Below are 24,267 nucleotides of genomic sequence, written 5' to 3'. Positions count from 1 at the left end.
CTACATGACCATGGAAACGTCTTTGGACAGCGCTGGCTCTTCAGCTTGGAAACGGAGATGAGAACCGCAACCCTAGAGTCGGATTCAGCTGGCTTTTGAGCAAGGGGAACCTTTACCTTTTATGACAACATGGCCTCAGTGTGGGGACCCCAGTGCTCCAGGGTAGGATGGCACAGGAGACACAATCAGCCTCCATTGATTCTCCAGCTTGTGTAGCAAGGCCATGAGATTGCACAGGAAGAGACTGACACAAATCTGTGAACGTGTGTGGTGACTGTGGTCTTTGGTTTGAGCAGGGAGGAGGCTGTGGAGAAATGCATTTTTCTGTGGTGGTCTGAATTAAGCAAAATCTGTACCTGGTGTCTTTAAAAGTTTTTCTGTTTCGGTTGAGAACAGGTGGGGGGGGGAGTCAATTCAATTGCTTTCCAGCCTCACCTGGGCCACCTTTTAGAAATGCAAATAGGTCTAGCCAGAGACAATGGGATGGTCCCGCTCCCCCTACCTCCAGCTAGACAGGTGATATCTAGCAGGAAACAGAGATCTGGAGGAATTAAGGGCCAGAAGGACTTTGGGAACAATCTCCTGGAGACTTCAGGAAAAGCTTCTTTGACCTTGCCTGACCTGGTCAGTGGGAGGAGAAAGGGAAATGATAAAACTCCTGGGAGTAAGGCGGTGGCTCTCTTTTGGTGCTGATTCCGTCGAGGCAGGCAGAACTCTGAGGCCTGTAGGATCTGATTGCCACATGTTGGCCTGCACACCTCCGAAGAGGCTTCAAGGTAAGGGAACCCTGCAGAACATCTGGTAACATCCTAAGCTGAGGAGCCTGCCTTATATTCAACATCTGATAGGGCATGTATAGAGGGAGGGGCAAAGGAATTGCGTTTTATCCTTTTCTTTTAAATGTCTTGCTCAGACGGGTGCTGCGCTGAGAGTATGCCTGTGAATGATTTATTTTTTAATAAATACTTTATCACTTTTGATACTGGCAGTGGTTCTCAGTAGGACGTAGACCTTCACCGCTTTGGACACACTATTTTAAAAGGAGTGCCAGGAAGAAGGGGAAGGGCAGTCATTGGGCAAGGGGCTACTCCCCCAGCGGTGCACACCGTGATAACCAGATGCTGGATGGCAGGAGACACAGAGGCCAGGCCTCAGAACCTGAAAGGGAAGCTGGGAAGCCGCCTCCCAGTGGGCAGCTCCTACAAAGGCCAGGTGTGGGTTGCGGCTGAACAGAGAGAGAGCAAAGCCCCTCCAGGTGTCAGGGAAACCTTGAGAGACAGTTTGGAATAGTGGTTAGGAGTGTGGACTCTAATCTGGGAGAACCGGGTTTGGTTCCCCACTCCGCCACATGCAGCTGCTGGTGTGACTTTGCATCAGTCATAAGTCCGCTCAGAGCTGTTCTCTCAAGGGCAGTTGTTGGGAGAGCTCTCAGCCCCACCTAACTCTCAGGGTGTCTGTTGTGGCGAGGGGAAGGGAAAGGGATTGTAAGCTGCTCTGAGACTCCTTCGGGTAGTGACAGGCAGGGTATAAATCCAATTTCTTATTATTATTCTTCCTCTTCTTCTGAACAGGTCTGTTCTGCCACAGAGGTTATTCCTTAAGCAAGAACACGTCCTTAATGGACTCCAATTAAAGGGCAGGGTATAAATCCAATCTCTTCCTCCTCCTCCTCCTCCAGTGTATTTTTAAAAATTATTTCTCTTGAGCCTTGCACTTGGGCTTCCAATGTGTGGGGCTCTGCCTCCCATGGTAGCCATCATTTGATTGCGCCCACCACCCTGGGTCAGAACTCCAAAGATGACCACCAGGGCTGCTCAGAGCCACCATGGGCCCCCGGACAAAGGTTCCACCTGGGCCCCCACCAGATGACTCTCATCCAAACCAAATATAACTAAAGAAATCCCCTTGCTTGATGTCACCATGAATCTATAGTAATAAATCCAGGCACTCTTGGATGAAACTTGTTATCTGGATTCATTTCAGTCGGGGCTCAGGCCTGGTTCTGGCCGCCCTGTATGATGATGGCCTATGCTCGGAGTAGGGTTGCCAGGTCTGGGTTGAAAAATACCTGGAGACTTTGGGGGTGGATGCAGGAGAGGGCGGGGTTGGGGGGGGGACCCTCAGCAGGGTACAGTGCCACGGAGTCCACCCTTCAGATCAGCCATTTTCTCCAGGGGAGCTGATCTCTGTCAGCTGGAGATCAGTGGTAAAAGCAGGAGATCCCCAGGCCCCACCATGGTATCCTTCTGGGGCGGCTGGCTAAGTTGTGAATAGGGGGCATCGGTGGCTCGGGATACTTTCTACCAGCTTCAGCTGGTGGCCCAGCGACACCCCAACTTGGACAAGGATAGCCTGGCTTCAGTAATTTATGTTCTGGTAATCTCCAGACTAGATTACGTGGGGCTGCCCTTCAGTTCAGTATGTAGCAGCCAGATTACTAACAGGGCCCTGGAGGTCCTAACACATGAGACCAGTTCTGGCCCACCTGCACTGGCTGCTTGTACGTTTCCTGTCCCAATTCAATGTGATAGTTTTAACCTACAAAGCCCTACACAGCTGGGGACCTCAATACCTGTTGGAATGCCTCTCCTGCCTGCAATCTACCTGGACACTATGCTCAACCTCTGGGGCCTTCTGCCAGGTGCCAACTCCTTGAGAGGCTCAGAGGGTGGCAACTAGGGGAAAGGCCTTTTCGGTGGCAGCCCCTGTCTCTGGAACAACCTCCCTTCTGTGGCCCAACTGGCGCCCAATCTGCCATCTTTCCAACACCAAGTTAAGACCTTATAGAGGCCTTTAAAAATCTCCCCGATTACTCAGGCGCCCAGCACAATTAATCAAGTGCCTTTGTTCATTGTTTTTACTGGTTTTATTATCGTAGGAGTAGTTGTTGTTTATTATGGTCTTTACACCAGCATACCGTTTAGTCAAATAGAAAATACAATAATAAAAAGTTTTCAGATGTAAGAGTTTTTAAGGTGCAATTAGTGCACAGAATTTAGCAAATTGACATGTAATCTTAGAATTTTTATCAGATAAAAAACCATGAAGCCTTGCTTTATTTGTATTTACATGGCCAAGGATCATATCAAGTAACGGAGTAATAATTCCTTGTGGAGTGGACAGCTAATTAATTATTATTAATTATTTATCAATGTTTTTGTGTTATCTAATGTAATTTTTAATTTTTGATGTTTTTATTCATTGCATTTTATTCTTTCGTATCGTTGTAAACTGCCCAAAGAGCTTTGGCTACTGCTGATATAGAAATAATAATAATTATTATAATAATCAGAATCAGAAGAAGAATCAGCAGCAGCAGCGGCCTGTCTGTCTGTCCATTTATGGCTGGCATGCCTCATCAGAGAACTAAGCTAGGAGACTTCAAATTGGCCACCAGCTTCAGGAAGATTCCATGGCCAAATTTGAAATGCATCGGGATATCCTGACCCAAGTGAGACACACAGTGGAAGCTAAGGGTCTCTGTGTCAGTCATAACTCATCAGAAAATAATGCCACACGTTTGAAAACTAGCCACCAACCTCAGAATGATAATGGAAAGTTGCAGTGCCGATAATTAGAACAACCTTAACCAGGTTATCATCACAATAGGCAACATGTAGTAAGAGAGCTTTTAATCAACCTGTCCTGTCTCTAATACTCAGATTCCACCCCGCCATGGAAGTTTGCTGGGTGACACACTCTCAACCAAACCTACCTCACAAGGCTGTTGTGAGGATAAAACGGAGGACAGGATAACAATGCAGCTTTGAGTCCCCCACTGGAAAGAAGACTAGGTATGGAATTTCTTATAGATCTAATTTTTAACATTTAAAAGATTGCATCATTTCCCATATAGCAAAGTAGGCTTTACAGCGAGCTATTAGTGCTTCCACCAACACAACAATAATGATAAAAACCCAGTGCCTGAACTGGGAGTTCTTATTTCTGTTCCATATGTACAACCACTGAAACAGATTAATGTTCCATTATCATGCATGTAAAGGAGGGGGGAAGCATCCTCTTACTACTTGGTTAGAACCTGGGGAAATATTACCTGCTTCTGTTCATAAAACTAACAAGGGTTTGCTGCTACTATACTACTGTTAAAGTACATTCTGTTGCCAAGTGTTAGATCCCCCAAGCATGAGAATAGATCCACGTTCAAAAGTAAAGCAAGATTTATTTCAAAGACATGGTTGATCACGAACACACAGGAATTGATTGGAATGACGTTAGTCAGCAGTACAGGTATAATAAAGGAATTTTGAACAAGGTTTGGACCAATGGTCCCACTTCCCGCTGGATACGGGGAGATTAGAAAGGGCGCGAAGGTACATGAGAAAGTAACGCCCGTTTCCCTAAACACAAGTTCATTTCACACGGGTAAGTCTAAACAAGCATGAGTGCGAAGACATAACTCCCACTTCTCACCAGCTGGCGACCTTGGTTACAGCAGTTGCCTAAGAGGAGGAAAAGTACGAGAGCAAAACAAGGGGGGGGATAGGGAAGGGATGTGAGATGTCCCAGCAGAGAGATGGCAGCTCGCTGACACCAAGTAAGATAGGGATGAGGAAGGAGTTGAGACCAAGACTTGAAAATTAAGGGAAGGATACGGAAAAAATTAGGTGGAGGGAGAGAGAAATGAATGAGAAAAGAGTGGGGAAATTAGGTGGAGAGAGAAAAAAATGAATGAAAAAAGATGGAAAAGAGAGAGGGTGAAATCAAGGAAAAGAGAGGGAAAGATTGTTCTACCTTGAAGCAGCACACTAAGTACCACTTTGCTCCCGTCTTGCAGAACCAGGAGTCTATCTAGCCATTAAAAAATGACCTTTACTGTTCTCAGACTTCCTTGTGTCCCTAGTGGCTGCAGCCAGAATTTCATCTTTGGAAAGGCATTGGGCTGGATGCAGCATGATCCCAGCTGGGGGGGGGGGGGCCTTTCAGCTGACTTGGGCCCCTCGAATTTTGTCCCCCCCAGTCTCCCCTCCCCATTGGCAGCCCTGGTGACTACAGGCTCAAAAGAATGAGAACCTCTGGTTTAGGGCATTAAATGTAAGACCCTATCTTGAGCCTTGCTGCTGTATTTTGCCGTTTCCAGACCATCTTCAAAGGCAGTCCTGCTTAGGGTGCAATGCAGTAATTTAACCTAGAAAGCTGATTAAATACACTTGAATGTTTATCTGCAAACATGTATCCCAAGAGAAGTGGGTCTCTTTGTAGCCCTTTCCTCCCCAAGTGGTCTCTCCAGTATATAGACCATTTTTCCACCTATACCTCGTCAATCATAATGGTAGCTGTTTTGCTACTGTATCCTTTTAGAAGTCTTCTTAATTACTGTTTTCACGACAGAAGTCATAAACAGTGAGCCATCACACACTAAAAGGGAAGCCTAAGATTTGCTACCAGAATCACAACATGATTTTACTGCAGGCACTGCAACATCTATCTTTTTAGAAGGAAGTTCCTTCATGTGGACTTAAATTAGTGTCTCCTTTTTAGAACAGAAGATGTGGCTTCTAAGGTGGTCTGTCAGTTGTTAGTTTGCAATGCCAAGAGATGCAGCCCTTCCATGATGGAAGGATGGGCCCACTTCCCACTTACCTTCCCAAAACGTCATTTCTACCTTGGATTAATTGTATAACACCAGAATGAACTTCATAGGTGCTCGCTTGTTTTTTAAAAACGTGAATTCAAGTCATGCATTTTTCACCTTCACTGTTGATCCCCACTTCAAATATATATTTGGCTATGAAAGGCATTGTGAAGTAGAATTCCCATCATTTGCTTCTTAATATTGTTTTGCATTGTCCTTGTTTTGTTTTGCAGGAACAGCTGTCTGATGACAAGTCACAGAGCCAATTAATGGTAGTCTGAGATGTCTTCCTGTTGGAAAAAATCAAATGTGGTGGCTGGTTTTGCTATAATTATCATCATGTCAGTAATAACTCTTTCCTACTTCGAGAAAATAAATTTCGTTTCCATGTTGGTGCATGAAATGAACATCTTTTCCACGCCAATACCAAATACTACTGTCTGCAAAGGGATTCCTGCCCATAACACCATCACACCCTTGAAAGATAGTCGAACCTTCATAATCGCTCCATACTTTGACAACAGAAAGAACAAAATGACACGAGTGATTTCAATAGTCCACCACAAAGACGTCAAGGAACTTTACTGCTGGTTCTGCAACTCATCCAGTGGAGAAATATACATCTCCAAGGCTGAAATAGATGTCCATTCTGATAGATTTGACTTCCCTTACGGTGCCACGGACTTGAAATGTCTGGAACCAAAAGACTGGGAACCACGTTTCGTGTCAATACATTGGTCTCCTAAAGGAGATATTGACCAGCTACCACTTTTTGAAATAAGAAACCGTGATCCTGAAGGTTCCCTCGTGGACTTCACAGTCTGCATCTCCACCATGTTTGGAGAGTACAACAACGTCCTGCAGTTTGTGCAGAGCATGGAGATGTATAAAATCCTTGGGGTGGGCAGAGTGGTGATCTACAAGAACAGCTGCAGCCCACTGATGCAGAAAGTGCTGGATTACTATATTGCAGAAGGGATTGTCGAGATAATCCCCTGGCCCATTGATTCCTACCTCAAGGTCTCTTCTTATTGGCATCATTCAATGGATCCCAAGGACATTGGCTACTATGGACAAATTACAGCCTTAAATGACTGTGTGTATCGCAACATGTACAGGAGCAGATATGTGCTGCTAAATGACATGGATGAAATAATTCTACCAGGGAAGTATTCAGATTGGAAAACCATGATGCAGAATCTTCAGGAGCAACATCCAGATGCTGGTGCTTTCCTCTTTGAGAATCACATCTTCCCCAAAACTGTATTTACACCCACTGACATGTTCAACATCTCCTCTTGGAGCACAGTTCCTGGAGTTAATATACTGAGTCACGTTGTTCGGGAACCTGACAGGAAAAACGTCTTCAATCCTCGGAAAATTATCATTGATCCAAATAAAGTGGTTCAGACGTCCGTCCACTCTGTTCTCCAGATGTATGGGAATAGCATTGAGGTCCCGATGGATGTTGCTCTTATCTATCATTGCCGGGTTCCTCAACAAGTAGATCTTCCTCGAGAATCACTCATTAAGGACACAACACTCTGGAGATACAATGTGTCGCTCATTGGGAATGTCAACAAAGTTATCCAGCAAATAGCTGTGTAAGCAAGGGTATAAAGCTGAGGGGAGACTCAGATACTACAGAAGGATGATCAGTGCTGAATGGACTCATGCAAACAGTCTATGCCTTTTTAAAAATGTAGGTTGCACAACAATAACATACTGAGGCATGTAGGAGACTGTGCCATGAGGTGGTTGATTTGGGGGGTTAGAGGTTAAAAAGAGGTCAACTCAGGTCAGTTTGGACTTGTCTAAGTCACTATTGCATAGACAATGAGCAAAGTTATTTATTTCCACATTTTAAAATTGTCTGATTTATCACAGTGTTTTTACATCGGGCCTCAGGAATTAACCGATTTAACCTAAAGCAGGAACAAAAGAGTCTGTGTACTTACCTGAAGATGGCTTTGACTACTTTAGCTTTCCATCTGCATACAAGAGATGCCCAGCGCCACTTAGTAAAATAGAAAAGCAGCTTTGGAAGAGGGAAGTTAGCAGCTAAGCACAGAAGGAGAGGCATTGGGGCTTTTCTGCATTCTCATTTTACTGGATGGTAAGTTGCTGCTGCTACTGTTGTTGTTTTTCCTGTTCTGCTTGTATTTTGCTCCCTCTAGTGGTCAATTTGGTATCACACCGTTTTATGCCCGGAATAAACACCTGCAGTTTTAGTATGCAGGGAGATCGGTCAGAAATAAATGTGTGTTATACCGACAGAGGGAGCAAAACACATGAGGAACAGGGGGGAAAACCCTGAAGAAATAGGAACTTATACGTGAGTACAATGAGACTGTAGAGCTGCGGTGTCTCAAGTGGTTAAGACGCTGAACTGCAGGCTGTGGAAGGTCGGTAGTTCAGCAGTTTGAGACCCGAGTGTGCCGCATGACGGAGTGAGCTCCCGTCTCTAGTTCCAGCTCCTGACAACCTAGCAGTTCAAAAGCAATAAATTGCAAGTAGATAAATAGGGACCACTTTGGTGGGAAGGTAACAGCGTTCCGTGTGCCTCGGTGTTTAGTCATGCCGGCCACATGACCACGGAAACGTCTTCAGACAGCGCTGGCTCTTCGGCTTTGAAACGGAGATGAGCACCGCAACCCTAGAGTCAGACTCGACTGGCTTTCGAGCAAGGGAACCTTTACCTTTACAATGAGACTGCGGAAAAGCCCCATGGTGGACCTACTTATTGCTGCTTGATGCTGCTTCTTAGTTCAATGGTAAGCTTGTCAATCGGCCAGGGGCAAACTGACCTGTCCTTTTAAGAGGGGTATAATATTCAGAAGTGGACGGTGGAAGCTTTTCATGGCAGGGAACTGAGTCACATCACCTAATAATTGCTTGCAGATCAAACTGTTATTAAAGAGATAGTTAGAGGGATCAGTTCACAAGAGAGCCAGCTTGGTATAGTGGTTAAGAGTGGTGGAGTCTAATCTGGAGAACCAGGTTTGAATCCCCACTCCTCCACATGAAGCCAGCTGGGTGACCTTGAGCTCTCTCAGCCCCACCTACCTCACAGGGTGTCTTTTGTGGTGAGTGGAAGGCAATTGTAAGTCGCTCTGACACTCCTTGGGTAGTGAAGAGCGGGGTATAAAACCAACTTTTCATCGTCTAAAAATTGCTAATCCTATTCTATTGCCCCCCTTCGGCTGCTTCGCCCTTATGGGGTTCCAGACACATTCTATGGGAACATGAAAATAGACATGCAGTGCCATCCTTATCAGAGTTAGGCATTTCTAAACCCATTGGAAGGTTGGATTTAAGACCCCATCCACATGCTGATTGTGCACTTCCCATTTCCCCTCCCAAAAGCTCTTTTCTTTAAAAATAACCCCAAATGGCGAAGTGGAGTTTATTAGTTGCTGTAGATTTTCTGGGTTGTGTGGCCGTGGTCTTACCATTGTAGAACCTGATGTTTCACCAGTAACTGTGACTGGCATCCTCAGAGGTATAACACAGAAAGATGGAGTCAAGCTTTCTTATCACCCATTACAGGACTCCTGACTGCACTCAGAAAGCTGAAGTGATCAACAACTTATCATGGACCTCAGTAGACTGTAGAAAAGAGGAAGAGTCTGGTAGCACCTTAAAGACTAACAAAATTTGTGGCAGGGTATTACCTTTTGTCAGTCACTGCTCACTTCTTCAGATACCACTAGAATGTGAGTCCACCTGACCTAATGATTGGAAAGTGAACATAAGAGCATAAGAGAAACCAATGTTGGATCAGGCCAATGGCCCATCCAGTGGAGTGATTTCAGATGCCGAATGATATTAGCAGGCATGATTGGATTAGATGTGATATGCAGAGGAGTAGTAGGCATGGAGAAATCAGCCCCGTTGCCAGAGTGACACGTAGCGTCATGTCCTGGTGACGGTGGGTGCAACGCGTCTCGCTGTCCCCGCGGCAGGGATTCTGCAAAGACATGCGATCCCCCGCCGCGACTTGGCAACCCTATTCATCGGGTCACTATAAGTCAGAAGTGACTTGCCGGCACTTAACAGACACAGGTGCAACAAGCATGTCTGAAATCCCCTTTTAAGGTGGAGGGGGAAATTCCAGCAAATTTATATTGGAAAAATGGCTGCGCTTAAACTAAATACATTTAAGTAATAAACAAATGTTATTTTTTTCCACCAATGAACTTGAACTAATTCAGAATGAAATTACTTCACTGCTTGGAAGGGCATATGAAGATAAAATAAAATTCCATAAATATTGTTGAGTGGTGTCTTGGTGCAGAAGCAGTATACTGTTGAACAGATCTTCTCTCTAGGGTAGAGAGGAAGTGGCAGCAAACTAATAGCAGTAAGACAGCGATAATAATAAAAATACTTTCGATTTATTGATCGCTCTTTCCCACACACCTGCAGGCTCAGAGCGATTTACAGTTACTCTTTGACAATTGGACTAACAATATTCGTGGGGGATAGGGAAGACAACATACAGCATTTTTAATTACACACATTGCAGCTAGCCGGGGCTTCGTCTTCGGGCTGGATCAGACGTGTTCCGACGGCATGTATTCTTGTCGGCTGGCTGATTACATCAGGGCTTCTTGATGTCGTGCTGCCACACTGCCACCGCCTGGCCGACTCACTCCACTGCAGGAAAGCCGAAACAGCTCTTTCATCTTTTGATCTTGCCGTGCCTTCGAAGTCACACTCGGCAGCTAACACCTTCCCAAAAGGAGTGGTGTGCCCACCCCCTTACGGGTGGTCCCCAATTTATCTACTTGCCGAAGCTTTCAAATCACTGGGTAGACGATGAGCTAGGACAAGGCTTGGTTGCTCACAGTTAAGCAGGGGAAAAATCCCCTGCGCCACCGCTCCCTATGGGATACTATGTGCATACTGATTTGGAAAAGCCCTGTGGAACTCAGCGGGTGGTTCTGAGTATTCATGATACATATCTACCTGCAGGACAGATTCAGATGGGTAGCCATGTTGGTCTGAAGGAACAGAACAAAGTTTGAATCCAGTGGCACCTTTAGGACCAACAAAGGTTAATTCTGGGTATAAGCTTTTATGTTGCATGCACATGAAAGCTTATACCCAGAATGTGGATGCACACAAAAGTGCACAAAAGCTTATACTCAGTATTAAACTTTTTTGGTCTTAAAGGTGCCACTGGACTCAAACTTTGTTCTACCTGTAGGACTATGAGTCATTTTACGTGCAAGTTAAGAAATCCTCACTTCATGTGACATTTTGGGGGAGAATTAAATTTGTTACTCTCAGGGGTTATTTTGCTTCGTCCTGGTCTATTTCATTATAAGCAAACAGTGTTTTACTCAGTTTTACTCCAATTCGCCTTCATGTTGCATTTTTGCCACTACAGATTAAGTAAATTACTTCTTCACACAATGTGAACAAAGCACAGTTAATCTGTGGAATTCTCCACAACAGGATCTATTGATAGCCACTAACTTCCTTTTCTTTAAAACGAAGATTAGACAAGTTCTTGGAAGATGTCCACTGATGGCTGTTAGGCATGATGTGAAAATGGCACCTCCATGATCAGTAGCAGTATACCTTTGAGTAACCAGTTGCTGGAGAGCAACAGCAGAGGGAGCCCTGGCCTCCATGCCGTTTGGTGTAGTGGTTAGCAGCACAGACTCTAAACTGGGAGAACCAGGTTTGATTCCCCACTTCTCCACATGCAGCTGCTGGTGTGACCTTGGGACAGTCATAAGTTCTTTCAGAGCTATTCTCTCAAGGGCAGTTCTCAAGAGAGCTCTCTCAGCCCTACCTACCTCACAGGGTGTCTGTCGTGGGGAGGGGAAGGGAAAGGGATTGTAAATCACTCTGAGACTCCTTTGTGTATTGAAGGGCGGGGTATAAATCCAATCTCTTCTCTCTTCCTCTTCTCTTCTGTTTGTAGGTCTTCTCAGGGCCTCTGATTGGCCAGGATGCTAGATTAAATAGACCAGTGGTGTGATCCAGCATGGCTGTTCTTATGTTATTTTGTGCCAGTGCCTGCTCACAAACATATGCCATAGGGGAATCGCTCAGTGACCTTGGGCTAATCTCTCTCTCTCTCTCTCTCTCTCTCTCTCTCTCTCTCTCTCTCTGTGTGTGTGCATAGCCTAGCTCACAAAGTTGTTGACTGACCTTGGGCTAATCTCTCTCTCTCTCTCTCTCTCTCTCTCTCTCTCTCTCTCTCTCTCTCTCTGTGTGTGAGCATAGCCTACCTCACAAAGTTGTTGTTATGAGGATATAAATGAAGGCAGGGAGCAGGCCATTGTAAATCACTTTGGATCCCTGCTGAGGAGACCGGCAGATTATAAATAGATGAATTTACTTCTAAATAGTGAAGTGAATTTCTGTGTATGGCTAATGTAGGTTCTATGTGTTTGGCTTTCAGTAAGTGTGAGTTTTGCAGCTCAGATAGTGTCCTCGAAAGCGCTGGCCCTGCAATTCCCGCTGCAAAACAAAAAGCGATCTTTATAGATCAGAAAATTCATTCTCTGCACTTTTTTTTAGATTCCAGCTGCAAATCTGCCACAAAAGCTGCATGCGCTATAATCTGCACCAAGCTTAGGCAGAGCTTCCTCTGTTGGGGGAGAAGAATTTCTCTGCACATGGCAAAATGTACTAATTCCCCCCTTTCAAGGTGGGATTTAAGCAATGACAGTTCACTCTGAAATGTTGACAGTGCTGAACACGCCACGTGATGTTACTTGTTCAGGGGATCTGTTACACCTCTAAAAACGCTGGCTCACAGCACCAGTCATTGCTATCCTGAAGCCAGAGAGAGTGCTTTCCCACTGTTATGAAGGAAATCGGTGATTCCTGTCCCGAGAACAAGGAAAAATTTCAGTGCTTCTCCCTCATAAAACAGTTTGTCGCAGTCTGACTCCAGCTTCTACACAAAAGGGTTGGTAAGACCTGTATGAAAGATTCTTGTGGAAACAGATTTGCTTTTAACAGATACTACAGTTGACTCCCCCCACCCCCCCGGGTTCAGATTTCATAGCTTCCTGCGGTTGAGCACAATGATGCAGCTTCATTTTGTGCTCTGGAAGCAAATTCCTTTTGACGGCACCATTCAGCTTTCTCACCAGTGAAGGTACTCACATATTTGAACCTCCCCCCCCCCCATGATATCTTCTTCCCCTTAAGTGCATGACTTCCTTGCATGTATACCCTCCCAGCTATTTGTGTGGTCATGGAAAGACCTCATTGCTACAAGCCGGTGTGGTGGGGTTGCTAAGGTTGCCAATCTCCAGGTACTGGCTGGAGAGCTCCCGTTATTACAACTGATCTCTAGGCAACAGAGATCAGTTCACTTGGAGAAAATGGCCGCTTTGGAAGGTGGGTTCTGTGGCATTATACCCCACTTAAGTAATAGGTCAGGTTGCCAGCCACCAGGTGGGACCTGGAGATCTCCTGGTATTACAATTGATCTCCAGATGACAGAGATCATTTCCCCTAGAGAAAATGGCTGCTTTGGAGAGTGGACTCTATGGCATTATCCCCCACTGAAGTCCCCCCCCTTCCCAAGCCCCCCCTCCTCAAGCTCCAACCCCCAAATCTCCACGTATTTCCCAACCTGGAGCTGGCAACCCTATGTGGTGCTTAAGGTATCTGAAGTAAACTGGGGAGCCCTGAGTTCAACTCCCCTCTCAACCACTGGGCAGCTTTGGACCAGTCCCCCTCTCTGAGGGTTATCGTGAAGATAAAACGGAGGAACTGAGGACCTTATACCATGAGTTCTCTGAACGAAGGATGGGATAACACTGGGGTACATAAACAAACTCCTCCGCCATCCCAGAGTTTCTTTTTATAGAAGCTAAGATCTGTGTCACAAACATTGCAGGTTTCATTAAAAGTGAATGAAAAAAATAAATTCTGGGCACTTCTTCATAAGTTGCTCACTTATGTTACCAGCCATGTCATTTAGTCTGCATCGTTCAGTTATTTTAGCAAGGCTGAGGTTTTGGAGGGAAATCTGTACATAGCCACTGATGTATAGTTGTTAAAGTGTCTGACTAGGATCTGCGAAATCCAGGTTCAAATCTCCGCTCGTGCCATGGAAGCTCGCTTGGCGACCTTGGGCCAGTCACACACTGTCAGCCTAACCTACCTCACAGGGTTGTTGTGAGGATAAAATGGAGAAGAATGATGTACGCCACTTTGGGTCTCCATTGGGGTGAAAGGCAGGAGAGAGAGACACACAAACACAATTCATGAAAGGGTGACCAGATACATTTTTTGCCTTGAAATTACCCCTACTTAATTTCTGAGTTCATTCTTCCCTTGCAACTGCATCACTTTAAATCAGGGATCCTATTTCAGATAGGGGTGGGTGTGTTTGTCTCTAGAGAAATCCAGGATCAGAGAGACAGCCAACAAGCATTTTCTCAAGGCCATTTTGTTGCAGTCTTGCTCCTCAGGGAACACTTGAGTCAAAATGCCATAGGGTTACCATGTTCGGTTTTTGCAGAAATAAATGTGTCTTGTGGTACCTTAAAGACCAACTAGATTTTATCCCGGTATTGAAAACTGATCCTGGGGAAAAAACCTCGATAGCCTTTAGCACAATTAAGCCTTAGCCTCTTGTTAGTGTTACAAGACTCCTGTTTATTTCCAAGGATGATTAGGAAAGCTTGCAAGTTATCCAAGTCATGCAATCTGTTTATAAGCACCACCACCCCTCCCTCCTTCCCCCAGTCTCTGTCATTCCGGGAGAGGGGAGATTCCTGGCAGCCCCCACGGCTCCTCCCTCCCTCCTATCTATCTGCCTTTCTGCTTTAATCTGAGCTCTGCCAGTGAAAACTTGTCTATGGTGATTCATTAGCCCCAAAGGGCTGCGCACACTCCACTATGTGCTTTTAGCTGCTGGCGTTTTATTCTGCTCCAGAAGAAAAGCCTCGCCTCCTGGAGCGGAGGTGAGTGGCTGAGAAACTAACCAGCAAGGGTGTCTATTAAAAGACTGCGAGTGCACATACAGCGATAGTCCATAAGCGACGAAACAGCTTTCCTCTTTGAAGAGCGTGAAGGAAGGGGAAAGGGTTAAAATAGTTCAGAGTTCCTCAGCCTCAGGTCAAAGGGAAGCATGCGCTTAATTGGTAGCTCTGCTTTCGGCATGAGCCCGGCAATTGTGCATAGCTCATTAGCTGATGTTTTAAAAGCAGCTGGCTGACGGGCTTCTTGCTGAAGTTTCTACAATGAGAGTTGTCCAGCTTTTGCTGGAAAGCGTGCTGTTTCCACAGGAGGTGAGTTGGATGCGGTGAGCGAGGAAAATGGGGTGACTGTAAATGGTGGGTGTTTGCTGTTTAGTATTTGTCTCTCAGAGCTCAGCTTTGACAGTTCCGCAGTGCCTTCCAGAACAAAACTTTGGAAAGCCCTGATGGGGGGTGGGGGAGATTAACAATGTTGCTTCAGCACAATGTCATATGTACAACCTGCCATTTTCTTTAAAGGTCCCTCTCGTTTCTGGGCATTTAACAGCAGTTTCATCTGCAGATGTTAGTTGGTGCTCATGTTTCTCTCCATGCCCTTGAATTGCTTCTGTTGCTGAAAATCTGCAGATTGAATTGCTGTTAAAGGTACGGGTCATCATCCTTCTCTTTGATGGCTTCACTTCACGTGTGTTTGTGACCTCCATATCTGCCTTGTGCAAAAGGAGCTACTCTCGAAATCAGCTGTTGCATCTGTATTTTTTTCTTCTCTTCAAGCAAGACTTGATTGTGCTGGATCAACCTCCTGATAGTTTAGCAGTCCGTCTGCTGCCATCTAGATGTGTTTTGACGCTTCAGGAGGAGGGTATGACAACTGTATTGTCACAGATGTGCTGTTGGGTATCCAGAGGTTTCAGCTCCCAACCAATGCAGTTGCATTAGATCCAAAAGCCAATTTTATCGCAGGTAAGTTGTAAGCTGGGGCCTGCTGCCTGAGGCTGGTTTTAACAATACCTGAATTAATCTGAGTTTGTTAATGTGACAAAAACGCCCAATTTTCAAAAGGGGTAATTATTTATCTAACAACTATTTGTTGATGGATGGCCTGCTTGCCATGTTCATAAAAATCCAAGGTTATGTTCCTTTCCTGCATAATCTGCCTCAAAAGATTGCCCAGGGCAGAGGCTTCAGAGATGAAGAGAGAGGGCTGTGTAGATGGCGGCTGGCTTTTCTCAAGAGCTGCCGGGGACAACGTTAAAAGGGCTGTATCCTGGGCTGCAACTGAGAAGGTTAAAAAAGGGCTCCTTCTTCCAGACAGCAGAGTCATGGGGGAGGGGCAGTTTTCAGCCCACCTCAGTGGTGGTCTGAATGCCCCCTATAGAATAATAGAGTAGGAAGGCACCTCCAGGGTCATCTAGTCCAACCCCCTCCACAATGCAGGAAATTCACAAATACCTCCCCCTCCATGCCCACAGTGACCAGAAGATGGCAAAAAACCCTCCAGGATCCTTGGCCAAACTGGCCTGGAGAAAAATAGCTTCCTAACCCCAAAGTGGCGATCAGCATTTCCCTGGGCGTGTAAGAAAGGGCCACAAGAACTAAGCACTGAGGCAACTTCCCGCCCTCCCTCTCATGATCTGCCTACGTTTACACAATCAGCATTGCTGTCAGATGGTCATCTGGCCTCTGTATGAAAACCTCCAACGACGGAGAGCCCACCGCCTCCCAAGGACGCCCGTTCCACTGAGAAACAGCTCTAAATGTCAGAAAGTTCTTCCTAATGTTTAGTAGAAAGCTCTTCTGATTTAATTTCAACCCCTTGGTTCTGGTACAACCTTCTGGGCAACAGAAGACAAGCAAATCAATTCACTTCCAAGGTGGAGGGAAATATAAAATGAGATTTATGGGTGGGGGAATCTCACCTTCCCACTAGGTTTGCCAGCTCCAGGTTGGGAAATACTTGGAGATTTGGGGAGGGGTGGAGGCTGAGAAGGGCGGGGTTTGGGGAGGGACTTCAATGGGGTGTAATGCCATAAAGTCCACCTGCCAAAGTGGCCATTTTCTCCAGAGGAACTTATCTCTGTCATCTGGAGGTGGGTCATAATAGCAGGCAATCTCCAGCCACTATCTGGAGGTTGGCAACCCTATCTCCCACTCCCTTACAGTACTGCTGCCTCCACCTGCCTGATACACACAGTGGGGGTGAGCGGGGTCCCACTCCTCCTTCCTCCTGTGCTATCGCCACTCTCAGCTGTTTGGCTGCCTGCATCACCACCATCTGCCCCCCCCCAGCTCCATTCGTCCCTCTGGCATCACCATTGCCTTTGCCTGCCTGCTTGCTGTACTGCCCCCTCCCTCCACCCGGCTCACGTGGCAGTGGGCGAGGCCAATGGCTCCCAGGCCTCCTCACTCTCCCTCCTCCTCATGCAGCGGTTGTGGCTCCCACTCTTCCTTCCCTGCCCACCTCCCTCAAAACTGGGGCTGAGATTGCGCTGTGTAGCATCATGCAATGCCAGTCTTTTCCATTTGTTTGTTTGCTTGTATTTTTCTGCAAACCTGGGGTGGGTCACCAGGCCTGTAGAAAAATACCCTTTATGGCTGTGATCGCACACACACAAAATAATCCACTTTCAATCCACTTTCAGTGCACTTTCCAACCGGATTTTACTGTGTGAACTGCCACAATCCAGTTGGAAAGTGCATTGAAAGTGGATTATTTAGTATGTGTGACTGCAGCCTATATTTGCAGTTGGCTCCTGTGTGGTGGCCACTACTCTGGCCACCCAATGAGAAGGGAGCACTTACTGGAGAAGACCCTGATGCTGGGAAAGACTGAAGGTCAAAGAAGACGGGGACAGCAAAGGATGAGATGGTTAGACAGTGTCACGGATGCAAACTTCAGAGCAAGGCGGAAGACAGGAAGGCCTGGCATGATTTGGTCCTAGGCTTCCCAAGTCCCCCCGGGGGGCGGGGAAACCCCCGCCCCAGAGGCCCATTCCCCACTGCCGGCAGATCGGGCCCCGGGGGGAACCCCACCCTGATGTGCGCGTCACCCGGAAGTGACACGACCATGCCGGGCACGCTGGGGGCAGGGCCACGGTCATCCAAGGGAAAACTCTGTGGTTTTCCCTCGGATGGTCGTGGCCCTGCCCCCAGCGTGCCCGGCGGCATCATGTCACTTCCGGGTGACGTGCGTGCGGCGCCTGCGCGCTTTGCGTGTGCACGTGCGCACGCTCCAGCCACGGGGCGGGACTCCCCCGCTACAGAGATATTTCAACTTGGCAACCCTATTTGGTCTATGGGGTCGCGAAGAGTTGGAGTCGACTGTGCGACTGAACAACAACAACCTTCTGTGTGTAGTTTGTTTTTTTAAAAATCTGCACAGGACCAGATTCAGAATTAGATATATGATGCTTCAGAGACAATATTGGAATTGAATTGGGCCTAAATGCATCCCCTAAACAATGGGTACCCCATACTTGCTGATAGTATATGCTGATAGTATGATATATTTAATGGAGTCCTTTTGCTGTGTTCTTTTAGAATGGGCAGAAATACCTTTAGACGTATTTAAGCCCTTCAGAAGTAATCAGCCTGTGGTTAACCTGGGATTCCAGGTGCACCCCAGTTCCTTGAAATTCATAAGAGATCATATCTGGTTAATTAAGCAGTAATTACTCATTCACTTATATATTTGGGTTGTGGATCTTGTATCTGGGACTTTTCCTCCTTGCGTCTCCTGTTTGTTCTTGTTGATCAACAGTGTCAGGAACAGCATGGGGTGGTAAGCAGTGTTCCCTCTAAACTGGGTTAGTGTGAGCTAGCTCACAGTTTTTTAGCCTCCAGTGCACAGATTTTTATCTTATTTCAGGAGGGATGGCTCCAGAGCAAAGTAATTTATGCAGTAGCCAAATCGCTCGCTCATTACTTTAAAGCCAGTAGCTCGCAAAGTAGAATTTTTGCTCACAAGACTCCACAGCTTAGAGGGAGCATTGGTGGTAAGCAGAGGAGGGGCAGGGAACCAGCAGAAATTACCACCCCTCTTCAGAAGACCAAAGTGTCCTTAAGCCTTTGGAACTGTACGGCTGATTACAAACATGCTTGTTTTGACTCTTCACCTGCCTTTTCCAATAACAATTCCCAGTACCTGACCTGGTTTCACAAGAATCAAAGACCTGGTCTTACCTGAAGGAGGGTGCTTTTTTGGGGACTCGGCCAACTCTAATTTAGAAATCTTTGCTGTAAGCCATCCAATGTAGGACTAGCCTGAGGAATATCTGGCATTGTATAGGCACTATTTCAAATGAGCGATCTATATCCAAGGAGGAGGAGATTGGATTTATACCCCGCCCTTCACTACCCAAAGGAGTCTCAGAGCAGATTACAATCTCCTTTTCCTTCCTTTCCCCACAACAGACACACCTTCTGAGGTAGGTGGGGCTGAGACAGCTCTTTGGAGAACTGCTTGCAAGAGAACAGCTCTGAGAGAACTTGAAACCGACCCAAAGTCACCCCAGCAGCTGCATGTGGAGGAGTGGGGAATCAAACCCAGGTCTCCCAGATTAGAGTCTGCGGTCCTAACCACTACCCCAAACTGGCTCTCAAAGATCTCAGTGGTTAGTTTGAGTTGAGACACTCACACATATGCATTCTGAGCTCCTTGGTTTCCCTGCACCATCTAATGCTCAGATAAAAGCTGTCCCACCTGGTTACTACTATTCAGTCTGCTGCATACACTTCCTTGCTTCCTTAAAGTCTGTACGAAGCTTTTTCCCTAACATCATTCCTGGTCTGTTCTGTGCCTTCTTGAATTTATCACATACTTGTCCCTAATTTTCTCAGGTCTGCTGTGACTGTCTACCTTGCACCAGTTCACGTACCTTCTAGGTGCCTGGGATGAGAGGGCTTTCCCCATAACAGTGTATCTGTGGCTGTCCCCACCTAACAATGGAATGCGTGCTCTTCTTCATATACCAATAATGGTGACTTCCACACAGGGATGGGACTCTGTGGTTTCCCAGTTGCTGGTGTAGCTACAGGATAAGTGCTGCAGCAACAGGGCTTCCATGTGGCAGGTTTCCCTGCCCCGAACCTCCAGAAGTAGTCATCCCCTTCACTGGGTCAACAGGGCTTTTGCAATTTTTTTTAAAAAAGCACTAAAATATGGTTATATCAATTTACCAATGTAACAATAAGTGCAGTGGGTTCTCTGAATTTCCAGCTTTCTTTCTTTCTTTTTTTAAAAAGGCAGTCTCATCCGTTTCCCTTGCAGACATATGCCTTTTTCCTTGTATATCCACAGGGGAGGAGGCTAGAGACATACTTAAAAAAAAAAGCTGGGAATTCAGAGAACATGCCTCACCTAGGGTTGCCAGCTCTGGGTTGGGAAACGGAGATTTTGAGGGTGGAGCCTGGGGAGGGTGGAGTTTAGGAAGGGGAGGGGCTTCGGTGGAGTATAGTGCCATAAAGTCTACCCTCCAAAGCAGCCATTTTCTCCAGGGGAGCTGATCTCTGTCACCTGGAGATCAATTGCAATTCCAGGAGATCTCCAGGCCCCACCTAGAGGCTGGCAAACTGACCTATATGATTAATATAATATAATGATCTAGTGCTGATTTTTTAAAAAAAATTGAAAACCCTCAATGGCAGGCAGAGGAAATGGCTGCTGTGTGGACAGGGTCAGGGAAAATGGCTGCCACGTGAGCAGGAAAATCCCAATTTACCCCTCACACAGCAGCTATCCCAGCTTTAGTTTGATCTTCTCCAAAACGTCAGAGCAAAGTAGGCTTGGGAAAGACTGGAGAAAAGCTGGGGAAATCCCCAGAGGTGTACAAATGTATCATGATGCTGTGGAGTACGGAAGAAAATGCTGCTTCCCAAAAGCATTGAACCTGGCGCAGATTACCTATGTGGAAGGCACCAATGTTTGTCTGACCAGTGTCCTGTTTACTGTCCATCACGGTTCTGTCTTTCCTTCTCTCCTCAGTTTTAATTTTCAGTCCTGAACTTTTTGTTTTCAAAAAACACGAGTGTGTCAGGCCATCTGCGGTACAGTCAAACTCAATGCCAATGTTTGATCTCCTACCCTGTTTTGTGTGTTCTTTCCCATCCAGGTGCAAAGCAGCTGCCAAAAATTCTGTCAGGAAGCCAACGGAGAGCCTGAGATGTCTTGGAAAAAATCACACCTTGTGGTCGCTGTTTGTATTGCTACTTGTGCTTCAATAGTGACTCTTTCCTACTTTCAGAGAATAAAACTCTCTTTCATGTCCATGCCAGAAACCAAGCTCTGCCGAGGGATTCCTGCCAAAAACACCATCACACCCTTAAAAGATAACCGAACCTACATCATCGCGCCATATTTAGACAACAGAAAGAACAAAATGATACGAGTGATTTCAATACTCCACCACAAAGATGTCAAGGAACTTTACTGCTGGTTCTGCCACCCATCCAGCGGTCAAATGTACATCTCCAAGGCTGAAATAGATATCCATTCTGATAGATTTGACTTCCCTTATGGTGCCACAGACTTGAAATGTTTGGAACCAGAAGACTGGGAACCACATTACATGTCAATACATTGGTCTCCTAAAGGAGATATCAACCAGCTACCGCTTTTTGAAATAAGAAATCGTGATCCTGAAGGTTCCCTCGTGGACTTCACAGTCTGCATCTCCGCCATGTTTGGAGAGTACAACAATGTCCTGCAGTTTGTGCAGAGCATGGAGATGTATAAAATCCTTGGGGCGGGCAGAGTGGTGATCTACAAGAACAGTTGCAGCCCACTGATGCAGAAAGTGCTGGATTACTATATTGCAGAAGGGATTGTCGAAGTAATCCCCTGGCCCATTGATTCCTACCTCAAGGTCTCTTCTTATTGGCATCATTCAATGGATCCCAAGGACATTGGCTACTATGGACAAATTACGGCCTTGAATGACTGCATCTATGACAACATGTACAGGAGCAGATACATACTGTTAAATGACATGGATGAAATTATTCTGCCAGGGAAATATGCAGACTGGAAAACCATGACGCAGAACCTTCAACAGCAACATCCAGACGCTGGTGTCTTCCTCTTTGAAAATCACATCTTCCCTAAAACTGTGTTTACCCTCAATTATAAATTCAACACTTCCTCTTGGAATGCAATACCTGGGGTTAACATACTGCAGCATGTCCTCCGGGAACCTGAGCAGGAACATGTTGTTAATCCTCGGAAAATGATTGTTGATCCAAAGAAAGTTATTCAGACATCTGTCCACTCTGTTCTCCAGGCCTACGGGGTCAGCATACATATTCCAATGGATGTTGCCTTAGTCTATCATTGCCGGACTCCCTTTCAAGAAAATCTACCCAGACTTCTTCTAATTAAGGACACAACTCTCTGGAGGTACAATATGTCATTAATTGGAAATGTCAGCAAAGTTCTTCAGGAAATAGCATGGAACACAGGAGAATATAGATGAGGGAGACCAAACTGGAGACAAAGATAGCATCTGGGCAATAAATACAGTGAGGTGGAGTCGCTAAGTCAACATGAGCCTCTCCCGGAAGTTCTGAAGAAGAATAACTGAGTATACAGAGTATAGTGGGCAAGCTCATTTTCTGGTTGGCTTAATGGCAAGTGGACAAATTGGTGGCAAAGAGTGGCAATGAGTGGCAAAGATGACCAATGAAGTCAGTTGCAGGAATCTCTTTCTTCTACAAATGCTGATCATCATAGATCTGTGTCTTTCTAGTACTTGAAGGGCCTTTATGAATAAATGACACATGTTATTTGGACTAATGGAACAGTCTTTAATGCATCTGGCCTCCTGGCTTTGTAGTTGGTTCAGTTGGAAGAATAATTCCATCTGCATCTCTCTTTCTGTTTTTTCCCCATCCCATTTCATTAAGAGCTGGGTAGACCAAAATTTGTGGCACTCACAGTGATGGTTCCACTTGTTTCTTGGGTCTACATCAGTTTGCACAGTCCAGCTGTACCTGGCATACTGAGGTCACATAAACTAGAGTATTTTGTTCAACCAGTGCACTATTTTACCTCTGAATAATCTGCCAGTGGTATCACTTATCCTAACTGTCTGGTGCACCTTTGAGAATGCTAACTGAGCTGGCAAATGACCCTTTGTGTGGCAGCAAATGCAGGGGGAAGGGATACACTAGAGAAACCAACATAAAGAATGTGGGGAATAGTATTTGATGAAACGTTGTAGATTCGATCAGGGAAAATAAGAAGCTCCAGGTTTTCCTGTAAACCCTTGGGTGTTAACATGAAAGAAACACATGGAACAAAGAATGGAAATGGATTTAAGTCATGAGCTGGATTTTTGTGACTGTAAAGTTCTTTGTTTAGGTTCAAGTTTTTATCATGGGGGATAATAACTTTCTGGTAAAACACCAAAGGTGATTGTGGGTAGCTAGAAATTAAACAGAAGCAAGACCTGTGAAGGGAGAAATGGTTGACCAACTGCTGTGCTTTTGTGGCAGACTTACTGGAGAAAACCAATACAGCAACAATTCAAGTAAGATCATTTTTGGAAGAACTTAATAAAGACTTTTTGACCTAAATAACAATGGAGCATTTCTGTAGCACCTTAATCACCATTCATATCTTGTTTGTTTCTTTGGTTTTTTAGAAAAGCAAAATCTATGAGGTCAGTTTGGTCAAGAGGTAATCATTAATGTTCACGGCCACAGACCACCAAAATAATTCATATTGGGGGCTGAATTTTTAACAAGGAAAAGGACACTATTTACCTCTTGCATAAGAAAATATAGAACGAAATTCGAGTCCAGAGTGGCATCTTTAAGACCAACAAAATTTTATTCAAGGTATAAGCTTTCATGTACATGCACACTTCTTCAGATACATTGAAATGGAAGTTACCAGTCTATACATATAGGTAGAGGGTAGAAGAAAATATAGTTGTTTTTCTGTGTTTCTGGGCTGCTGCTTGTGGAATATACCCTTAAATGTATTTCTTTGGTGTAACCTAATAGAATTTTTTTTCCAGTGGAGGTGTTACTTTCCCCCCACCATAGAGAACAATGGAGGGGATAGGGGCAACCTGTTTGAGGGCCCATAGAATTGGACCCTCTGGTCCAATGTTCTTCAAACTTGGTTGGTATCTTGGGGAGAGGCTCCAGCAGCTACCCTGCGAGTTTGGAGCCTCTCCCTCAAGCCCTCTTCCCTCCAGCTCCCAGAATATACCTTATGTTTTTGCTATTGACTTCAATGGCCCATAGGATATAATGGGGTCGAATTGCCGCCAAAATTTAGTGGCAATTCGGCGGCAAGCCGATTCAGATCAGAGAATCTGAATCAGCCTGCAGCAGCCCAAAAGGGGTCCGAATGGGCCATTTTCGGGGGTGCATTCGGTTTGGACGAACCAAATGCACATCCCTAGAAAGGAGTTTGTGAGCTGCTCTGAGACTCCTTTGGGTAGTGAAGGGCGGGTTATAAATCTTTGTGTTTGTGTCCTTTATAAAGTTTATTTCTCTGCTACCTGGCATTGCATTTTATGACACACATGGCCTGGCCCAACAGGGTCTCATTTATGTCAGATCCGGCCCTCATAACAAATGACTTTGACACCCCTGAGGTAGGAGGTAATGTGAAAGACCTCTGCCTGAAGCGCTGCTGCCAGCCTGAGTAGACAATACTGGCCTTGATGGATCAGTGGTATGACTCAGCCTCAGGCACCTTCA

At 45.7% G+C, this 24,267-nt stretch overlaps 2 protein-coding genes across 4 annotated transcripts; both read left to right on the top strand.

Moving 5' to 3' along the window:
* Positions 1 to 3,692: 3,692 nt before the first annotated feature.
* Positions 3,693 to 7,669, top strand: LOC107114405. Its single transcript, XM_015415875.1, has 2 exons — positions 3,693 to 3,794; positions 5,827 to 7,669. The coding sequence occupies exon 2, from the start codon at positions 5,876 to 5,878 to the stop codon at positions 7,199 to 7,201; it is 1,326 nt and encodes a 441-aa protein (XP_015271361.1). The 5' UTR covers positions 3,693 to 3,794; positions 5,827 to 5,875; the 3' UTR covers positions 7,202 to 7,669.
* Positions 7,670 to 14,497: 6,828 nt separating this feature from the next.
* On the top strand, positions 14,498 to 23,611 carry LOC107114389. Of its 3 annotated transcripts, XM_015415846.1 has the most exons (3): positions 14,799 to 14,868; positions 15,331 to 15,519; positions 20,667 to 23,611. In XM_015415846.1, exon 3 carries the CDS (start codon positions 20,718 to 20,720, stop codon positions 22,023 to 22,025), a length of 1,308 nt encoding a protein of 435 aa, XP_015271332.1. In that variant the 5' UTR covers positions 14,799 to 14,868; positions 15,331 to 15,519; positions 20,667 to 20,717; the 3' UTR covers positions 22,026 to 23,611. The 3 variants fall into 3 exon arrangements, with proteins under 3 accessions (XP_015271330.1, XP_015271332.1, XP_015271331.1); XM_015415844.1 differs by lacking the exon at positions 15,331 to 15,519 and having other exon boundaries at positions 14,498 to 14,868; XM_015415845.1 differs by lacking the exons at positions 14,799 to 14,868; positions 15,331 to 15,519 and adding an exon at positions 14,891 to 14,913.
* The last annotated feature ends 656 nt before the right edge of the window (positions 23,612 to 24,267 follow it).

Source organism: Gekko japonicus, unplaced genomic scaffold (assembly GCF_001447785.1).
Source record: "Gekko japonicus isolate JY-2015 unplaced genomic scaffold, Gekko_japonicus_V1.1 scaffold46, whole genome shotgun sequence".
NCBI lineage: Eukaryota > Metazoa > Chordata > Lepidosauria > Squamata > Gekkonidae > Gekko > Gekko japonicus.
Note: the sequence above shows the minus strand (reverse complement) of the source record. Positions and strands in the feature narration are given on the sequence as shown.

Bases quoted from the DNA above. Each gene is read 5' to 3' on its own strand.
- LOC107114405 (XM_015415875.1), top strand. From the start codon at position 5,876: ATGTCTTCCTGTTGGAAAAAATCAAATGTGGTGGCTGGTTTTGCTATA.
- LOC107114389 (XM_015415844.1), top strand. From the start codon at position 14,821: ATGAGAGTTGTCCAGCTTTTGCTGGAAAGCGTGCTGTTTCCACAGGAG. The intron at 14,869-20,666 runs GTGAGTTGGATG...TTTCCCATCCAG, and splicing joins GCGTGCTGTTTCCACAGGAG to GTGCAAAGCAGCTGCCAAAA.